Raw genomic sequence first — 15843 nt, 5'->3', positions numbered from 1 at the left:
ATAACCAAAGAGCTAATAGAACAATGGCCAAGCATCAGGGAGAAAAAAACAAACAATGAATTTGTCAAAAAAGAAGCCTATTAAAGTTGTATCCATGATTAGTAAAAAAATAAATAAATACAAAAAACAGATGGAGAATTCATCCAAATCACTTGCACTGAATAAAATATGATATATCCATAATATAAGACACTTATTCAGGGTCTATCGTACTCTATGATAAAAAAGTGTTCCCTTAAGGAAAAAGTTTGGGAACCACTGGCCTAAAGTATTTATGTATGTGTAATATCTTCTCTCTCTCTGTGTCTAGCTATTTGACAAAATGGCTAAATCTAAATATCTATGAGTGTGCCTATCTGTAGATAGCCTTCCACCTCCTTATCTGTCTTCATCAATGTTCACTCAAAAATCACACGGTCAGTTTGTAATTTTCTCATTATCTAACAAGGGCTGTGGTGTTATTTTCTCTCCCTTTAAAATTCTGCACTTAATGAGGGAAATACATTACTGTGCACACACACACACATACGCTGCATGCCCCCCCCGCCCTTCCTATAATAAAAAAACATGCACTCCTGGCAACCAAGGCTTCATTAACTCGCCCCTCTAGAGGCACGCATGCAAATGAACAGTGTTTGCTTTGCACATCAATGGGCTATGTCACACTCAATACAGGGTACCGATCTATTTCACACACATGCACACATATAGATGTACACGTAAAGGCATATATATATAGGATAAAGAGAGGAAACAAGGAAGGAATAAGAAAAAGAAGAGTAGTGGAGAGACAGAGCGATGATAGAGTCAGGGCAGCATGTGCTGTGTCTCCATCCATCATAGTGAGTGTTATGTGGCTCTGAGCTGTCTGGGTGCTGTGTCATTACATCCATAATGCCTGTTGCCTCTCACCACACACACTATCAATCACACGCATGCACACATACGAACACATACACACACATACACACACACATGCAGACACACACTGTGTGTTTCGGGTAAAATTAAACACTGTTTGATTTTTATCAGTGCAAACCCATTACTTGACAGAAAAGCCTTCCTCAGTATTTCTCACTAAAGACCGGCACTGGCTGGGTGTACTGGCCTAATATTTGCTCATGTTTCCTGCTGGGCGAGTGGGCTGACACCGAGTGGGGCTGTGCATGTGAATCTTAATGATTGTGTTAATCTGGGATGTCCACATGTCTATGACAGTCTACAATGGCTTACTTACCTGCACTGCTATATCCTTTTAGCAGAATACACATTTTCTGACATTTTTTAGACATTGCAGCCCTAGATTAAATAAGATAATTAACTTTAGACTTTGTTGTTATTTGATAACCGCTAATGCATAAAAGAGTTTGTGCAGGGGCAAAAAAAATTGACTGGCAAGTAGATTTCTGACCCACTTACTCAACCAAGCAAAAAACATTAACATTGAACCCTGGACAGTCTACAATGGCTGGGTTACCTGCACCTACACTCATATTCTTTGATCTACGGCAGCAACTAACAATTAATTTAATTGTTGATTAATCTGTTCTTTGGTCCACAAAATGTTATATATAGAATAGAAATAAAAAAACCTTTATTGTTATTGTAGATCAGATGTACGATGCTTCGCCTGATCAATACAAGAAATAAAATAAATAAATAGAACACTTATGAGCAGTACATTCAAACATAATTGCACTTCAAGATTCTGATGGCCCAGGGATAAAAACAGTTTTTGAGTCTGTTTGTTCAGCTTTTTATGCACCTGTGCCACCTGCTGGAGGGCAGGATGTTGAACAGGTGCTGTCCGGGGTGAGAGGGGTCTGTGGTGATTTTCCTCGCCCTGCAGAGACACCGAGAGCTGGCGATGTCTTCAAGGGAGGGCAGAGGTCAGCCGATGGTTCTCTGGGCTGTTTTTTCGCTCTGCAGATCCGTCCTGCCTGCTGCTGAGCAGCCGACGTACCACACTGTGATGCAGTATGCCAGTTTGCTCTCAGTGGTGGAGTGGTAGAAGGCCACGAGCACAGCTTCTCCGCCATTTGGAACTTGAAGGAGGACATCCTCTCGACACAGTCCTTGTGGATGTAATGTGGGGCATGGTCCACTCTATGCCTTCTGAAGTCAATGACCGTCTCTTTGGTTTTGCTGGCGTTGAGCACCAGGTTGTTCATAGAACGCCACTCTGCCAGCTTCTGGGCTTCCTCTCTGTATGCAGACTCTGTATGCAGGTTTGCCGTAAGACGAGTGTTTTGCTTTGTCCACAATATAGTATAGTCACATATTGTCATAGAGGAGTCAAGAAACCAGAAAATATTCACATTTTAAAAGATAGAATCAGAGAAATTTGACTTCTTATTCTTTAAAAAACTACTCAAACCTATTATTGGATCAACAAAATAGTAATGACAACTAATCGATTAATTGCTGCAGGTCTACTTTGATCATCATTGCAGAATACATACACAGACATGCACTAATTTGCAGAGTTGTGGATAATCAAGATCAAGAATGGTTGCAATAATATACCGTATATTTTTTGTACCAATGTTTTCTTTTGACATGTTTGTGTTTTTTTGTGTTTGTGTGGATCTGTGTGTATTTCTAGCCACCATTGTGTTGAATGAGCTGAACTGGACGGAGGCTTTGGAGGAAGTGTTTAGAAAGAACAGAGAGGATGACCCAACCCTTCTCTGGCAGGTGTTTGGCAGCGCTACAGGCCTGGCCCGCTACTACCCAGGTGAAAAAAAAAAAAAAAGAAAAGAAAAAATATTTGTCTTGCCTGACATTTATCATGAAGGAAATGCCCTATCTGTTTATATCAGACTGCTGAAGCTGTGTTTGTTTCCTTCCTTATCAAATCGGGAGTGCACTCATCAGCCGATTATTATTTGGTTGACCTAAGATACAGCATGTAGCTTTTAATCAAAACAACAAACAGCCAGGGAATATACTGAAGAGTCTGCATTGTTCACACATCACTGAACAAATAAGCTCAATAAATAACCCCTTTCCTCACTGATTTTATATGTGGTGCCATAGATAGTGTCATACTATCTTTAACTGCATTAGTCTCATGTTGCTCTATCGGGAGTGTTTTCTCTGCCAAGCTATTTCTATTCATGAGATTGCCTGTCATCATAGACCCTGTATAGCTTTATGGGAAAAGTTTATGTCTAATATTCATGAATTTTCATTGGCCCTGAATTTATTCTTCTTTGTTTCTTTTTTTTTTACCTCTTAGCATGCATGATAGGCAGTCACACACTCTCATACTGGCTTGTTTTCATGGTGCCCCTCACTAATAGCATACAGATAGAAAGCAGCTGATTATTGTCAAAGCAAGTGAATCCAGCACTCCGTGCTTGGAATATTTTCTCTTATTTCTCTGCTATTTATCTCTTCATGAATAATTTTAGCGAGCATTAAACATGTTATAATGTAGATGGTGTGAAAAATTTAGAACTCCATCCAACAAGCTAACTGTCATTATGACAGAGATTTTTCTTTTTTAACCCGCCTCTCTTTTCTACACAATATGACTGACAGTGATGAGGCACTGCTGGGATGAATATAACACTGCATATTGCCAGATATTTGCAGATCAACACTTCAGTCTGACATTCAGAGGTGTCAGAAAACAATCCAAAATAAGAATTAGTGTTTTATTCCTTATAATTATGAGAGAAGTATAATAATCACATACTGTGTCTAATCTCCTCCTCAAGCCTCTCCCTGGATGGATGCTCGTAAGACCCCCAGTAAAATAGACCTGTATGACGTCCGCAGGAGGCCATGGTAAGAGAATTGCTAGAAAAACTGCTGTTGGTCGGAATTGAAGCCCAAAATTGTATTTATTTATTTAGGTGTATTTATGATTTTTTATTCTTATGTAATTGATTGTTCGGGCATTTTGATATCGGTGTTTATGCAAGGAAATAAATGTCTCTTCTCTTTATAGTAAGTATATGAAGGACTGGGTCAGGGGTGTCAAACTCAATTTCATCCTGGGACACACCAGCATTATTGTTGCCCTCAAAGGGCCAGTTGTAAACGTAGCAGTAGGCTTAAGCAAGTCTGCAACTATTATATGATTGATTTTAAAAAATGAAATATCAAATGTCAAAATAAGAAGAGCTGTTTCAGTCTGTTTCCACAAGCAGGGTTTCAAATCTAAAATGTGTATTGGCTTAAAAATAAAATGATGGCATTTTGCTAGGCTGCTACTATTAACATTACTAGCTACAGCCACTTGTCCAGAGTGCTGCTGCTGGAAACAACTTTACATTATGATATTGAGATGCTATCTAGCCTATACTGACATCTAGCCTCTAGACGCTTTCGATGCATGGATAACAAAATTGGCACACATTCTGAGACATGTAGTCTTTGTACGCTGACTTCCATAAACCAGAATAGAATTGTGCAAATTTTGTTCCTCATAAGTTTCCCAAGGGCCACATAATATGAGTTGCAGTGTTAGTTAGTAGAGTTTGAAATGAGAGTTTCTGGTATTGCGAGTATTCTTATTACTGTAACATTGTTATATTGTCCAGCCCTGTATGTATGTGTGTAATACTTCAAAAATGTAACTCAAAGTAGGGCTGGGTCATACGGACAAAATCAAACATCACAATCATTTTGACCATTTACCTCAACATCAAGATGTATGTATATATATTGCAACAACATAACTTTACTGTAATGCAGCCTTTAAAACCTTAGAAGTATTCTTATTGCCATTGTTACCTTAATTACTGTAATATTGCCCTTCCAAATATATGCAACAAAAATACGGCTCAAAGTGAATACGTAATATTGCGATCAAAGTAAATTATTATGTTAATCACTGGTCAGAGTGTGTGTGTCTCACACCAGCTTGTCTTAATGTCCTTTTAGGTACATCCAAGGAGCTGCCTCACCAAAAGATATGCTGATCCTGGTGGATGCGTGAGTTACTTTCTAACCTCATTGATCCGTAACCTCCTCACATCAGTCATGATTTCCCCTGATTACAATACATGCCTTCCCAGATTTGCCACATAATGTAATGCATTTCCCATAGCAGACGCATTTCTAATTACACTGAGGAAAAATCTCACAGGACGAGAACTGAGCTGACAGATTGCAGTGAGAAGCTGTCAGGTATTTTTTTCTTCTGTTGTTGTTGCAGGAGCGGGAGTGTGTCTGGCTTGACTCTCAAACTGATCAGGACCTCCGTCAGCGAGATGCTGGAGACTCTGTCTGACGATGACTACGTCAATGTAGTTTATGTGAGTATTATTAAACCCTGCACTTGCTGAACGTTGGGTGGTCTGTTTGTGTGAAGCGGCGGGGGGGCATGGTGCAAGCTGGGAAAAGGGGCAGAGTGACAGACAGATTCAGAATGTGCGCGCATGAATGGGCTCATGTATTTACACGCCCATTCATGCGCTTTCAGATGCATTTGAATGAAGATACACACATGGAGATATTGTGCACATGCCCACGCGTACACACACACACACACATGCACACACCAGAGACAGAGAGATGGATGACAAGTAATGAAATATGGATTTCTCTCAGGTCTGGCCACCCTGAAACAGACCTTTAATGAAATACCCACTGCTCTATTTGGTGTACAGGATTAAAACTCTGCACTACATGCCCCCACCCCACCTCCGTACCCATGTCTGCGTGTGTGTGTGTGTGTGTGTGTGCATTCCCATCGCTCCTAAAGGAATTAAAGCTGTACCTCTGACTGGAGTGAACACTAGGAAACACTCATTCATCACCCTCTTGATCTCTCCATCACTCTTTCCTTTCATCATTGAGTCTCAGCAGCATCTCACCATATACCTCAATTCATCTCTTTGTGTCAGTGCATGATCTCCCTGCACGCTGTAAGGTACGCCTCCCCCTCTTCTATATACAACTTTCCTCCATTCACCGGCCTCACTTTCTTTCCCTTCATTTTTACTTCTCTCACCCACCAATCACTTCCGTCACTCTCCCCTCCACATTTTCATTCTCTGACCATCTATTCTAGGCCCTTCCACGCTTGTGATTACACTCAGAAAGAGAGCCAATCAGGAGGCTGTGTGATGCGTAGATGGGCGCCTGTGGAGGTGTTTATTGAGATGGGTCTTTATAGAGATTGGAGCTGTCTTCGTTTTCCTTGCACAAAGACAGCCATTCAGACTCTGTTTCCTCTCTCCAGGGACCCTTTGTCTTGGGCACAATGTATTCTGTTTCACGGTGGACTTGTGATTCTGCAAAGATGTGCAATTATCGGAATCTGTCGGGGAGCTCAGTGTGTGCGTGTGCGTGTGTGCGTCTAAGAAAGTGAGACAGAGTGAGGGAGATTAGTTCAAAAAGTTCAACTCAGTTTTGACTTAGAACTTTTTTCATTTGTTTGAAATGTTTTCCTGCAATGTAAACAATAGTGTGGTACTGTAGCTGTAATGAATAAGCGGTCAGAGGAAGATGGAAGGCACCCATAGATTTGTTAAGGTGCTAAAAGGATTATGTGAAGTTTATAACAATTTGGGTCTTACACTCGTAGTTTTGGCCAGTGTTTCTACTGGTTACAATAACACTGTCTTTACCAAATCTGGGAATACAGACACATTGAAGTTCAGTGTGATAAAATGAGCAGTTAGACCAGATCTGGGCAAAATACTGAAATGTTTCGTGTGGCCAGCAAAGCCATCAAGAGCATTTGGAAATATTACAATTAAAATCTAACAAAGACTGTTATTATTTTTTTTCCAACCATTCAAACACTATCAGGCCTTTATTTAGAAATGGGTCAATGCTGTGTTCACTGGTTACAACAATAAACTGCATCTTTTATATTAAACTCTAATAAAACTTTAATGTTAATCATGTTTGTCTACTGTTGCTGTATTCGGCATGCATGGAATACTGTAAAACTTCTAATGATTCACTGTTCCATCACATGGCAATTCAGAAAAGTTGTCCAACAGTAGGGGTGTTTCTGTGTTATCCAGTCCTATATAGAACTATTTGACTGTTGCATTATATATAGATTCAGCCATTATTAGAGGATCCTTAAATCACATTTGTTTTTGGCCCACAGCAGCCTGATCAATTTCTCATGTTCCCCCCATGAAAAATAATTGACGACCCCTGAGTTAGACTACCAGACATGTGGTAAACAGACCAAACGTTTAGCCAGATTATCCAAACCACTTTATTTGGACATAAACTGAAAGTGAGTGTATCTAAGTGTTGGTACTTATCTTTTACTGCTCAGGAAAACATTAGCTGTGTTCCAAATCGTATACTTTTTCTTTTCCTTTTAGTATGTGCTGCTGGTCGCAGTAGGAACACAACCTCTCTGCTCTTTGCAGCCAGGACTGTCTGTCTGTGTCGGCCTGTGTCCACTGCCAGGTTGCATTCACTCAGTCTGTTTTTAGTCCGTGTTTTCCTCAGTTTTCTATCAGACGTTGTGGCCAAGTAGTTTGTCTCAGTACTATCTGGTTAGGGCTGTTTATGGTCTCTCTGTCATTGTTGTTTTCAGAGTTATGTCCTTTGTTATTATAGGTCATCTTTAGAATTAGTTTCTTCACTTAAAAAATTCTGCCATCTGTCAATGAGCTGTCATCACTCGGCGCTGTCTCTGCGGCTCATTTAGATGTAACGTAGCTTCTACTGCACAGAAGATTGTGCCAGAAAAGCATGCTGACTTACACCCCGCAAAATGCAAACTGATGCAGCTGGACATCCTGGTATTTGTGGCATACGGCATAGAGGGACATACTGATTCTCTTTCTGGCATACCAAATAGTATGGTAGTATGGGTATTGAAATGCATCCTATGCAAGTGCCCGACTATGGCAAATACAGTAGGTCGAAGTTGATCCTCGGAGGTCTGCAAACTGTTCTAGATGTTGCAACAGACAGTTTGGATCATAATTATAACATTAACTTTTGTTTTCTTTCCTGTTTGGTTAACCTCAGTGTTTGTTTGGAACATCTTTGATGATATGATCATGTTTGTTATTCCATCTTGACTTTTTTTTTTTGAATGTCGCCATGTTTTCAGATCTTAGAAATGTAACTTGGTGTCCATTAATTGGCTTGCCACAACTCATTATTCATTTTCTGTGTCATCCTCTCTGTATCTGTTTCTTTCGGTCATTGACTCACTTACTTACACACACACGCACACAGCACCCCATGTCTAGCCCTTAGGGTGTTGTAACCTGACACTAAATCATTAATCTCTGATATTACCCATAAATCCCTCCTCATTAACAGTAGCCCAGGGACTAAGTTGGCATTTGGTCATGGAAGATGCTCACACACTTCCTCAACAGCTGCGGTAGGTCAGAGGAACGCTGATGGCTCTTCCTTTCCGCTCATTCTTTTCCTTCTCCGTCCTCATCCTCTCTATTTTCTTCTCACTTGTGTTCTCGCTTTCCCCTCACCCTCCCACCTCGCTGAGCCTCCGTCAGTTTTATCCAGCCCGTTCAGCCGTGTTAGCTGGTGTCAGTGCTGTTAGTCAGCGTCAGTGCAGTGGGCAAGCCGGAGTACCAAACCGGAGTCCAGCGGGATTAGGGCTTGACGATTAGCCTTCTCTCTTGTGTCATCGCTAATCCATTCCCAAGGCCTGGACCATCTCACACACACACAAACATACACACGCACACAAGAGCTGTTGTAATAGGATCACAAGGGAACAGTGGAATTTGTAGTAGGTTGTATTCACATTGTGTGCAAGGCCAACAACACTAACTCACAAAGCAAGAATAGGATTTTGGTCATGTTTTATTTTACACTACACTAATAAGAAATAACAAGCTGTACTTCTATCAAATAAGACAAGAAGAAGAAATTATATGTCCTTCATTAGAAAGCGTTAGACCTTTATTAGACTTTATTTGAGGGTAATTAGGGACCCAATGCAACACCAGAACTGTAAACTAAAGTGTATTGTTTCCCAGTGTTGCAGCCTTAGACTTTATTACAGGTATTTTGGGACACATTACAACAGAACTGTACTGTAAACTAGAGTATATTTTTTTTCCATCGGTAGACCATTATTAGAGACTGTACTATAACCTTAAATGTCTTACTTCCCACTGTTTGACCCCCATTAGAGTTTCTCAGAGGATAAATGGAGACACTTTACAACATAAGTATACTGTAAGCTAAAGTTAAATCACATATCTGCTACTTGAGACACATCTTCTTTGGTTGGTCCCATACAACTGGCAGAGGAACCAAGACAGATGGACTAATAAGGCGGAAACAGTGGGAAATAATACACTTTAGTTACAGTTACTGTTAGAGTACAGTTTAGTTGTAATGTGTCACTAATTACTCTCTAATAGATTCTAATAAGGGTCCAATACTGTCCAATAAAGAACATATTGTTTCTAGTTTTTGTCTAATTTGATACAAAGTACAGCTTGTCACATCTTATTAATGTACAGTAAAATAACATATAACCGTAATTTGTCAGTTATTACACTTTTTTCATTTATATCATATTGCATGAGCTCATTATTTTCTATACATGATACACTTCGTCACTTTCCTGCTTTTAAACCATGTATTCACACCCTCCCCCTCCTCTTTTTCCATCCTCTTCCTGTCACTTTTGGCTCCTCACCCTCCTCCCACATTCCCGTCTCACCTTCCTCACATCTCCTTTTAATAGATTATGTGATAAAAAGAAACCCGACTGCTCCACGGGGGCAATTGTGTGAACTCGTGTTTATGTGTACGCGTGTGTTCATGTGCTGTCGCCTTGATCCAGTCTTTTTGTCAAACCACAGCTGTCGTCATTGTGCCTTTCAGTCCAATAGAGATGTGTACATCTGTTGTCAATCTAGGAGGAACTTCAAGGCTATCAGGCTCATTGGAAACACCAACACACACTCACACACACGCTCAAATACAGTCAGGGCTCTTTTTGCCTCCTTGCTTGTCCGTGTAGATCAGTGTTTTCTGCCTCCCTATTGGCCATCTCACAGAGACACATTGATTAGTTGAGATCGATGAGGTGCAGTATTGTTTTAGAAGAGTTCTGCAACACAATAGCAGTGCTGCTTTACTATACTGCTGTCCCGTGTCTTGATATACCAATATTGTATATTCTGTCACTGTATTCTATAATTTATTCTGTCATTTGTATTTATTGTCACTGGGCACTCTTTGAATCGGTCCTTTGTGTTTGCTCCTAAAAGATTCAGACAGACTGATCTAAAAGGTTCAGACAGACAGAGAAATATGTAAAACTCCTGCATTCAAAAATGAGTACTGCGGTCCAATAGCAAGTTGGAGCCACCATCAATATAATAAAGAGGTTGAATTCCTATTTAATATACGATCTGTAGTTGAAGCGAGCTCCGGCAGGTTGCCTGTAGGGACAATGAACCTACATGAGCACGAGTTAAGCACAACATTATGTTTCGAAAATAACGAGCAGGGACAAGTCTTAGACCTTAGGTTGATCAGCTGTTTATAATTTATAATTATCAATTGTCTGTCAATGTATAGCTAAGCCTGCTGCTCTGGAGTTGGAGTTCAGTGGCTGTCTGTCTTACTCCATTAACATATTGCTCAATTTAAAATCTATTCTTTCAAAAAAAGACTATTAATGATTTCTTATGACTCATAAACAGACACTTACTATTTGGCGAACTTTTGTCATTAATTTTAAGTCAAATAAGCATGAAATGGATGAACAAAAACAGATGTTCCAGACGAGAATGGAAATTTCAAAGGAGGACAGACTGGATGTAGCACTGTTGGAGAAACCAGTATTTCAACTTAGCATGTTTTTTAAATCTCTGATGACATATCATGGTCATTTCATGATATAGGACAGTAACTATATCACATATTTCTCTCTTAACAATGAAAATATGGACCATCTGTTAAACCTGGAGCACAGCTCAGAGTAGAAGGAGGCAGGCTTTTGGTTATTATTGGCTGCTGGAGTGTGTGCATATGTGCGCATATGTGTGTTCAAGGTGGAAATAAGGAGGTCTCACCTTTAAAAAAAAAAAAAAAAAAAAAGATGGTGTTGCTGCCTAACCTTGTTTTTATATAGCAGAATCTTGTTTCCATGGGTACCAAATCGTTGAGCTCCGAGGATGTGAAGCAATTAGTGGGGCTTGATGAATGTGTCTGTTTACCACTGCTTGATAACAGCCAAGGCCAGGTGGGAGTGTTTGTGTGTGTGCGTGTGTGTGTCTGTGCTGCATTTGTATCATTTGTTTCAGATGCACACATGTTGTAATTGTATGAATAATTTGTAGGTCGTAACTCCTCGCCTCTGTTGTCAGTTTAACACCAGGGTGAAGAAGACGGCGTGTTTTGACCATCTGGTTCAAGCCAACGTGAGGAACAAGAAGCTGCTGAAGGATGCGGTGCAGAACATCACAGCGAAAGGAATTACAAACTACACAAAAGGCTTTGAGTTTGCTTTTGAGCAGCTCTCTGCGGTAAGATGAAAATTCTCCCTGTTTTTTTTTAATGAAAAACCATGTCATTTTGTGTCATTTTGTCCCTTTTAAGTGTAACTGGGAGCAGAAGAGCCTTTAAACAAGTTTTGAATGAACGTTACCTTTGATGCCTTCATATTTTCAGCAGCAGCAGAGTATTGTCTTTCACTGCCATCTGCTGGCTGAATGTGTTATCTCGACTCAACTGCCCAGACAATAAAAGAAATATTAGACTTATACAGATGAAGGAAAACCCTGAAATGGCAAAGCAATGCTGTATCCTCAAGTGCAGTTATTTGACAGCAGGGCTGGGCAGTAATGAATTACATGTAATTGGATTATGTAATCAGAATACAAAAAATAAGTAACTATAATTAGCCCAGACTACATTTGAAAAATGTGTAATTAGATTCTAGTTACATTGTCAAGCATAACTTGAATTACATCATCAGAATATGGCAATTTTAGAATTACAATTTATTTTTTTTTATGGTAACCAATGTTCTATTAATTAGGGCCTGACGGATACAGGATTTTGGGACCAATGCCAGTCCTGATAGTTAAGAGTAAAAAAAATACAATATTAATGTATTAGCTGATATTCTTTATCACACATCTTTAGCACATTTTTTTTGCAATAATCACGCAAAACGTAGTTTGCACTTGACAAAGATATATAATGGAAGCAGGATATTTTGTAAATTAACAACAAAACTTTAATTTTGTCCTAAATGATATCAGAGCACTGAAACTTTCACTGATATTTTTAATGACTATATACCAAATGGAACTAAATATATATATATATTAAACCTAATTTAAGACAAATGTTCAAATATGTTTAGAAAGTTGGATATAAAGCTAACAAATAAAAACAATTGCAAATGCATTTTGTTCTGTATAAAAAAAAAAAATCATAGGGTCAATATCAGGTGATATATTGGTCAGGCTAACTGTTCCCTCTTCAAAAATACATTTTATTTTCAGTGAAAATATTTACAGATGTATTTACAGAGATATTTACAAAGTAAAAAGGAACTCACTTGTGGAACCTTTTGTGGCTACATCCAGTTTTTTGTTGTAAGGTGCCATATTTTCAATGTTTGGAGTAATGCAGCAGTAATCCAAAAGTATTCAGATTAGAGTGTTACTAACTGCCATGTAATTTATATTCAGTAACTGACTACATTTCAAAGTAATCTGACCCAACTGGTGGAATACTAAAAGTAATATGAGTGATAACTCTGAACGTCCACAGAGCTATACTGATGCAGTAGTAGAAGATATGTGGCATAGTTAGGTATTATTTAACCATCAGCAAAACAAAGTCTGAAGCCTTGCAACAGTCTAAGAAGCAGCAGTGTTCAGTTTTGGTTGTTTTTGGACTGAACAAACAAGGGTGGCACGAGAGACCATTGGCTCATCCAAATCAAAAGGTAATATCCCTTTGGAGCGTGAATGTGTCTGAGAATGAGATAAAGAAAAGTGCTTGATGCCACCAAAGATAATTGGGTTCATCATCTAGGAAACCATGTGAATTTACATAACAATATCACTGTGAAGTGTTATTTATTATATTATTATATTATTTATTGAGAAACCTCAAGTGTTGATTCTGTTTTGACTTTGATGATGACACCAAACGACGTCACCATTCTAATCAAGCATGCCAAAGTTTATGACAGTGTGAACTGGTGTCTTTATCTGGGCCAAAGCAGTGGACCAGTAGGGTGACCTTTTCTGGATAGAAAATAAATTACACAATAATTTAAAAAAACTGTCATATTTTCCTTTGACTAGACTAATGTGAGCAGAGCAAACTGCAACAAGATCATCATGCTGTTTACTGATGGAGGAGAGGAAAGAGCTCAGGCCATACTGGAGAAGTACAATGCTGACAAAAAGGTACGTGGATGACACACAAAACATGCACACACACACACACACACACACACACACACACACACACACACACACACACACACACACACACACACACACACACACACACACACAGAGTGTTTGCTTTTATCTGTGGGGGTGTGCTTCCATTGTAGTTTTTATTAGACTCAGCTTTTTGGAGCTCCCTTTGGGTTGCAACTTCCGTGTGCATTTCCTCACTACCCAAAAGTTTATGCAGAAGGCAGATTTGGGTTTCTGTATAATGTGTCAAACAAAGATCTACACACACACACACACACATCTACACCCACAAATCACACAAATGTACAGGATTGTTGTATATAATAACATCATACCACGAATGAATGAAGGTCAATGAGAAAAATATATCAGTTATCCTACCAGAATTATAAAGAAAATATATATTTTAACTCTGTAAGGCTACAGCATGATATATATTGTTGAACTGAATCTTATGCTCCAGGTGAGGATCTTCACGTTCTCAGTCGGACAGCACAATTATGATAAAGGACCCATACAGTGGATGGCCTGTTCCAATAAAGGTACAGCACATATCATAACACACATCAGTGCTGAGTCTTCTTATCAGTTTGTTAAATCTTTGTCTAAGAGTAACTTGTATTTAAGAGTAGACTACATCTAGTGTCTCCACTTCCTCCTACCATACAAGCCAAAATGTCCTGGATATGACCGCTAACGTCTTGTACTTGTGGTATCACTGGAACCAGAGTCTACAGCATAGTATCAGGGCTGATTCTTAGCTTGGCACACATCTCATTTGCTAACATGGAGGAGACCGGCTTTATGACTGAACCTGCAGCCCCAGGGGACGATCAAGATATTTTGGCTTCGCTTTTGGAGAGCTGTCATGTTGTCCATCTGTATATATGTCGATGGTCTCAACCTACCCAGGTGGTCTATGGGCACTATAAAACAATACATAAACTACAAGACAGGGTGATGAAGTGATGATGAACAAAATTTTAGAAACAGAGGAGCTGCCGTCAAGCCCCTTTGTCATCTGTCCTGCTGAAATGTCCTTGGCCAAATGTTGAAAACATTAGTAGCTCAAAATGTGATGACAACACTTTAAATCTCCCTGTGGAGGAATGCATCTGGATAAAAAATATTCATAGATGAATCAATAAACAATCACGTCATACATGCACAAGAAAAAGGTCTGCATATCAGTTCAGTGTATAGCAGAGTGTTTCATCTGCTCCTTGTTTTGGGGTTGCTGTGAAATACAGTTGCTGTGCATCTCCTTCTATAGTTGTGTTATTATTGTGTGACTGTGGCATTAAGTTTTGGTGAAATTATCTATCCAGGTTACTTCTATGAGATTCCTTCCATTGGAGCCATCAGAATAAACACACAGGTTAGAGCATCAAGATGTATTTTTTTTCTCATTCATTAAGCACTTAGTCTGCTGGTAAAAGAATATTAATCTGGAAAATTATGTTTTCTGTTCAATTTAGGAATACCTGGATGTTCTGGGAAGACCAATGGTTCTGGCAGACAAACAAGCAAAACAAGTCCAGTGGACCAATGTATACCTCGATGCTCTGGTAGGACACTTTTTGTGTCTTCATTCATTTTCCACGTTAAATGACACAAGAATAATGTTCCTTCCGTGCTAAAGGAGAAATATGTAATGTATTTATTGTACTAAATCATAAAGTGACCATGATATTCCATCAGTGATTGAGAAAACATGCTAAGTTGAAATACTGGCTTCTCCAACAACACCACATCCAGTATGTCCTTTGAAATTTCCATTCTGGTCTGGGACATCTGTTTTTGTTTGTCCATTTCTTGTTTATTCGAGTCAGAATTATGCCAAATGTTTGTCGAATGAGTAAGTGTGTGTTTTTGAGGCTTAAGAAGTCATTAATAATCTTTTAGAAGGAGTAGTTGTTTATAACAGTTAAATTAAGCAATATGTTAACAGAGTCTGGCTGGCAGAAAGGCAGCCAGTCATTATTTTGGAGCAGTTCTCTTTTGTTTTGAAGGTCATGGGCTTAGTTGTGACACAGCATGATTCCTAAGTGTGTTTGATTGATTCTCCATCAGGAACTGGGTCTGGTCATCACTGGAACACTACCTGTCTTCAACAAAACCAAGACCAAAGATGACAGGAATGGCAAGGTGCAGCAGCTATGAACACATGATGGTTGGAGTCAGTAGTGGCAGGACCTGATGAATATATATTTTATGTCTTTTTTTTCTTATACTTCCTCTCAGCACCAGAATCAGTTGATTCTTGGCGTAATGGGGATTGATGTGTCTCTAGATGACATCAAGAAGCTCACACCACGCTTCACAGTGAGTTTAACGCCCATATGTGATCGCATGCACACAGAGAAATACATTTATCAAAGCAAGTCTTGTGAATTGCACAGTTGTGAAGAACTTGCAGAGTTTTCCCTCTGGTGCAATTACTAAGTGACATCCAATA

At 39.2% G+C, this 15843-nt stretch overlaps 1 protein-coding gene across 4 annotated transcripts in view; it reads left to right on the top strand.

Moving 5' to 3' along the window:
- Nucleotides 1-15843, top strand: part of LOC146316449 (voltage-dependent calcium channel subunit alpha-2/delta-1) — a 92791-nt gene that overhangs the window by 42586 nt on the left and 34362 nt on the right. For 3 of the 4 annotated variants that reach the window (XM_084733391.1, XM_084733390.1, XM_084733388.1), the window contains exons 1-11: nt 2410-2737; nt 3726-3795; nt 4897-4947; nt 5171-5270; nt 11304-11462; nt 13263-13367; nt 13849-13927; nt 14714-14763; nt 14864-14953; nt 15459-15533; nt 15630-15710. In XM_084733391.1, the coding sequence (XP_084589517.1) occupies nt 2509-2737; nt 3726-3795; nt 4897-4947; nt 5171-5270; nt 11304-11462; nt 13263-13367; nt 13849-13927; nt 14714-14763; nt 14864-14953; nt 15459-15533; nt 15630-15710 (1089 nt within the window). In that variant the 5' untranslated portion in view covers nt 2410-2508. Of the gene's footprint in view, nt 1-2409; nt 2738-3725; nt 3796-4896; nt 4948-5170; nt 5271-11303; nt 11463-13262; nt 13368-13848; nt 13928-14713; nt 14764-14863; nt 14954-15458; nt 15534-15629; nt 15711-15843 lie in introns of those variants that run through there. The other variant, XM_084733392.1, reaches the window with a different exon arrangement.

This window comes from Lutjanus erythropterus, chromosome 13, assembly GCF_056507025.1.
Source record: "Lutjanus erythropterus isolate fLutEry1 chromosome 13, fLutEry1.hap2, whole genome shotgun sequence".
NCBI lineage: Eukaryota > Metazoa > Chordata > Actinopteri > Lutjaniformes > Lutjanidae > Lutjanus > Lutjanus erythropterus.
The sequence above is the reverse complement of the archived record's forward strand: the minus strand, read 5'-3'. Positions and strand labels throughout refer to the sequence as shown.